The sequence below is a fragment of the Plasmopara halstedii genome (assembly GCF_900000015.1).
Source record: "Plasmopara halstedii genome assembly, contig: Scaffold_1561, whole genome shotgun sequence".
Taxonomy (NCBI): Eukaryota; Oomycota; class Peronosporomycetes; order Peronosporales; family Peronosporaceae; genus Plasmopara; species Plasmopara halstedii.
The window spans coordinates 513,859-519,707 of NW_020188473.1; the positions used below are offsets into that span (position 1 = coordinate 513,859).

Consider the following 5,849-nt stretch of genomic DNA (forward strand, 5'->3'; position numbering starts at 1 on the left):
AGTTGAAACTGTTTTTCCAAAAGATATTGCGTACATATCTGGGATGCGTACTTAAACGAGGGCGTACTTAAGCGGGTGGCGACTGTACTGGACTTTTAAGTACTTGAGAGCCTATTCTCGATATCCCACACTGTCATTTCACACAAAATTGATGAGATACAATAGCCTATCTGTGCCATGTTTTAGAGATTTGATCCTCAGTTTATGAATGAGTGCTTCCTCTCGCTGGTACAAACGGTGATCTTCTGCCTCTTCTTGCAGGCTTTCATGAGTGAGATAGAAGATTTCCAAAATATAAAAGCAGAAAATCTCTGTCCTAGCACAATTAGATCTCAAGACGCAGACTTTTACTCAAGATATTATGAACAACTTGTGCCTATTTGTGAAACTGTGGGTCGCTGGGCTACACTGGGTATGTCTCATATACGACAGCCGTGTTTTTTGAGCTTCACGGATAATCAGAGCAGCTTCACTGACTAATTATGTTCAATATCGTTTGGCTTCATCTCGGGAGGGTTGGCACCAGGTATGCGTTGTGATTCTGACCTCAGCGTTTTCGAATCAATGATATTGTCCGTCGATGGAAGCGGTTTCTCCGCTGACTTCATTTGATTTGAAATTCTTGGAACAAAGCTTGCAGGATTTTCGATAGATTCGACAGCATCTCCCTCCTTCGTCACCAAAGTGGTTGCCTTTTCCGGCTGCTTTTTGTCCCAATTGAAGAGCGAAGACTTCGTTGAAACAGTCTCATCACGGCCTAACTTTGGCACAGATTCAAATAGCCACGAATGAAAGAAGTTCGTCATTCTTTGTGAAAAACTTTCAGCAGCATCTCCCTCCTTCGTCACCAAAGTGGTTGCCTTTTCCGGCTGCTTATTGTCCCATTTAAGGAGTGTAGACCAACTGTCACCATTCGCTGAAACAGTCTCATCAGGGCCTGACTTTGGCACATGAACAAGTGGCTTCTCCGCTGGCTTTGGCACAGATTCGAGTGGCTTCTTCGCTGACTTTGTCAATGAAGGCAACACGTTCACAACTCCTTGTAAATTACTTTTAGCAACATCTCCCTCCTTTGATACCGGAGTGCTTGACAATATTCCATCACGCAGCCTTGTAATAAGATTTTTATAGCGATCACGATTGCTTAACGACACTGGCGGGGGATTTGATGCCGATGATTCCAAAGAAATAGGAGCAGAAACAGGAGCAGGAGGTTGTTTTGGCGGGACTGGAGCAACAACTGGAGGTGAAGCAGGAACAGAAGCAGGAGCAGGAGGTTTTTTTGGCGGGACTGGCGCAATAACTGGAGGTGAAGCAGGAATAGAAGCAGGAGCAGAAGCAGGAGGTTTTTTTGGCAGGACTGGCGCAACAACTGGAGGTGGATCAGATTTGATTTCAACGGTCTTCACACTTGAGTTTTTCTTGACAGCTTTTGCATTCTTACTTTCACCAAAAACTAATTTTCTGATGAAAGTAAAAAATCGAGATACGCGGTCACGGAGCGTCGGCATGATCTGTTTGAGGAATTTTTCCCACCACTTTGGGGCTTTGAACCCCAGAATTCGAGTTTTGCCAGCCTCAGTTACCGCTTCGACCCCCGCCATACCACGTTCTTCATTACCATAATCTGTGCTAGTACTTTGCGTCGCATTCCCCGCTTTCATACGATCAAGGTCATTGACCGAGGAAAGCGCCATACTGCTAACATGGAGATTGATGGCAAAGACCAGAGCAAGAAGGAGACGGACACTCATGTTTGAGTCTTGATCCAAATCGAAATATGCGAGCCGGAGACATACATAGTGACGAAGTATCACGTGCGTACCCAATACTCATCTATACCACAAAAGTTACTCGAAGAAAATCTCGCAAGAAGTATAAAGCCAGAGTTTAAGAATAAACATTTGGTTGAGTTTTAAAACACACATCTTTATCTTTCTCCCATCCTTGATATGTGCAAGGACTTGCAAGATGGTGAAACGAAAATTTGACATTGAATACTTGTATGTGAAGATTGCGAACAAGTGCAGTTTATGCGCATTGACTTAGAAAGACTTCAATTAGTTGATACGCTTCACCGCATGTTGCTCACTTCCAGCGAGCCATTAATTTTCGTAATTGATTTGAAAAGTCGATTCAATTCTGATATCACAGTATTGAAGGATATACAATTATGCAGGATATATAGTTGATATTTGCTCACACATGTGTAGTGGGAGAAAAGGACTCGACATTTTATTTCAATTTCTATTCTATCAGATATCATAGTGTGTCAGCCACGCCATACCTTAGATGAAGTCATATCTCAAATAAAGTTCTTGTATAAATTAATGCCCCAATCTATCCATACCCGTTGACATATGCACCTTTGTTCGCGTTGCATGACGCACAAATTTCGACATTCTGAGTTCTGTCTACTATTTTTACGCATCATATCTAATTGAAGGATCCATTGAGTAGACTAGCATTTTACACAGCTTCACAAAGATCAGGATGTTAATATTTGAGGCAACAACATTGTGCTATGGGCCCAACCACTCTTAGGAAGAGTCGCGTTCTTATTCAGCTGAAACTCATTGATCATGACCCTCACGAGATGTAATGAAACCCACTTTCAGAAGTTCACCCCACGCCTACTGGGACTTGATGGCTTCCAGTGAGGGATTCGTCGTCCGCCCTTGCATAAAACCCAAACCCTAAGTACCTCTCAGCCGAGCGAAGGAAGATCACGAAAGGCGCAGATATTCCGAATGACCGCAGATGTAACTTCTGTGAGTAGGCGGAGCTGCTCAGCAGTTAAAAGATACCTCTCTCTTTGATCCCAGCATATGTAACGTCCATCACATCTGTTACACTCGTAAGGCCTTAAGCTTCCTATTTGATCCTCGCAACACGAAGATTGTAATCCACACTGATTGCTAAGACCAACTTCCCCAAAACGTCTGTGTGGACGCGACAAGTTTCGGTGCGTACCGCACCTTTTCACCCAAAATGGAAATGACAATAGCTACCGCCCCTGTGTAACGGGGTTACACTTCCCCTGGTATAAAGGGGTGGGTCACACAAGATGACGTGACCACACAATGGTATGACTACATCTTTACAAAAAACCACTGCGTCACGGGACTGCCAGTAGCATTCGTTTCAATTAGGTTTTACCATTCAAACAGGAGAATCTAGAGATTTAGATATAAGCGGCTCTGCCGCAAATAAAACAAACGAAATACAGTCTAGATATTAAACGAAGAGTGTATTTGCTTGGGGTTAAGGTTTTGTGTAATCTTGGAGGTAGGGGGTTGCGATCCGCTACACTCATACTGTAACGGGGTTATACGTACCTGGTATGATAGGGTGGGTCGCACAAGATGATGTGACCGTGCAAAGGTGCGAAATACACAAGTTGGTGTAATTATACAGTGGTGTGGCTACACCGTAACAAGAAGCCACCACGCGGCAGGATCGCCAGTAGTAATTACTATTACTATGTAAATTAGGTATTACTATATCAGTTAGGAAAACATAGAGTTTTAGATATTGGCGGCTCTGCCGCAACTAAAACAATTAGATACAGTTTCAATTTTGAACGGAAGAGTTCACTAACCTTGGTTAAGGTTTTCAGTTTTCTTGGAAGCAGCAGATTGCGATCCGCTGCACTCGTAGTGGTTCTTATAGAAACGTAAGGTCGGTGACTTTTGCTGAGCTTCCTCTATTCAAAGAGCTACGGCAGCTCCGCTGCATTTGGTAGCTCTCGTAGTCAATCTACGCCTGAGTTGTTACGACTGAACTGATGTGAGGATGGAAGAATACTCCTATTTGCCCCAGGGCATGCAGGACGGGCTTAATAAGCTTACGTCCCTGCTTAGCCCTGAGAGCGTGGAGCACCTCGCTGCGCAAGAGCCCGAGGTTTTGAGCGCGCGCCTAGAGGCATTTTCAAATTATGAACATGCTCTGTTAGAGCACTTACAGCAGAAACTATCGGCGTCAACTGCGTCTATGACGCCACCGTCGACAACGAATGATTCCTTCCAACCGAGGCCGCTCATGGTGAGCGTCGAGACCATCAATGATAAGGATGGACAGAATCTCCTGCTCTGGTTAAGAGAGGCTGAGATGACTATGACATCCACCTTGCTCCGAAACGAGCAACAGCGCGTGGCGCTAGCTATCTCCAAGCTCGATGGCCGAGCGCGTGAATGGGCACTAATGTGCGGTGCTTCGGATGAAGCTGCGTTGAGTTTTTGGAAGAAGCAAGAACTGCAGCTTTCACGAGTGTTCACGCTGCCTTATCAGGCATATCGCGTGCAATCGCGTTTCCCTGCTGCCCGACAGCATTACAAATAGTTGGTGGACTTTGTCTAAGAGTTTTCTCGCTGACGGGATGGCAACCAATTCTCTCCCCGAGGCGGTCGCAGTGACCGTCGTTATGGAGGGCCTCCGCATTGGCGTGACCAGAATAGTTCTGTGTGCATCGGAATTGAATGCCGACTTCCTCTTTAAGTCGGCACAACTTGGTTGGAATGCAAACTCTCAGAACTCGTCGAGCGGGCCTGTGCAAATGGATCTGAGCTATGCTGAGAAAGAGGAGGGAGAGCTCCGAGCTGCCGAGTGGCGTGACGGTGTTTTGTCTGTGGAGACACTCGTCACCTTCGTAATTGTTGTTCGCTGCGCTAGGAGCGTAAAGATTCGTTGAACCGACATTTCGCTTCTAACCAGTCTAGTTTGTCGCAGGGTAACGTCAAAACTCAGTAGGCGCGGGCATCCTACTGGGGAAGAACTGAGTTATGTTGTGCCCCAAAGATGTAGAGGGCAGCAGAGCCCAGCCCCCCCCAAAAGCTCCGTGCTCTTGAACACGTATGCAAGCTGGGCTTGCTGGTCGTAAATGCGACCGTGAAGGGCTATGAGAAGCCATGAAAAATCCTTGTCGATTCTGGGCTGTCGGGCAATTACACTCGGCGCTTCACCATCGAATGAAGTCATCTGTATACTGATGTGCTGAAGGCGCGGTTAAGTGACATCACAACTGTTCGCTTAGCGACAGGGACTTGCCGAGGGTCCCTGTGGACCTCGGTGTCAAGTTTCTTGACTTTGATAGCGTGGAACACTGTTTAGTCTTAGACTTGGATTCAAGGTATGACCTTATCCTTGGTATGGCATGGATGAAATACCATGAGCCATGGATTGACTGAAGGTCGAGGACCTTGGGCGCTACGCGCATGTCTCCTGGTGGATCTTTGGTGAGTCATGAACCCACCTCTGCTAGTCAGCAGAAGCGCTATTTGCGCAGGCACTGAACAGGGATGGTCAATATGGAGGATGTCGGAGTATCCGAGTTGTCAAACACAAACACCAAAGGTGCTTTTGACAAGATTCCCAAGCATGGTTCGCGGGCAAATCGTGGAGTGGTACGTAATCCACTGAGCTCAAGTATCGGAGCAGTTGCTGCATGCCATGAGTGGCATGGTCGGCCAAGGGCCAAGGCATCAAGGGTGAGGCCCTTGAGATGCGCGTGAGGTGGCACGTAGTCCACTGAGCTCTGCTCACGTTTCGAAGCAGTTGGTGCATGCCAAGAATGGCATGGTCGGACGAGGTTCGAGGCATCCTGATCAAGGCCCTTCTGATTGTGCATGGAGTGGCACGTTATTCACTTTACGAAAACTGCAGATATAGCGGCTCTTCGTCGAATATTGTTAATAACGTCAAGGCTCCGGTGAAGCACACTGGACGACACCGAGTGCGTGTGCCCACTGGTCTCGATGTGGTGTAAAACCTCTTGAGAGAGGAGACAGTGAAGCCATATGATATCTGCAAGACGCAAGGCGTCGACCCTGACCCAGGGTGTGTCTACCGTA

General features: G+C 46.7%; 1 protein-coding gene across 1 annotated transcript; it reads right to left on the reverse strand.

Moving 5' to 3' along the window:
• Positions 1 to 476: 476 nt before the first annotated feature.
• On the reverse strand, positions 477 to 1,754 carry PHALS_01512 (RxLR-like protein; the record flags this gene model as incomplete). The annotated part of the gene is made up of 1 exon (XM_024715916.1): positions 477 to 1,754. The coding sequence occupies one exon, from the start codon at positions 1,752 to 1,754 to the stop codon at positions 477 to 479; it is 1,278 nt and encodes a 425-aa protein (XP_024581566.1).
• Between the last annotated feature and the right edge of the window lie 4,095 nt (positions 1,755 to 5,849).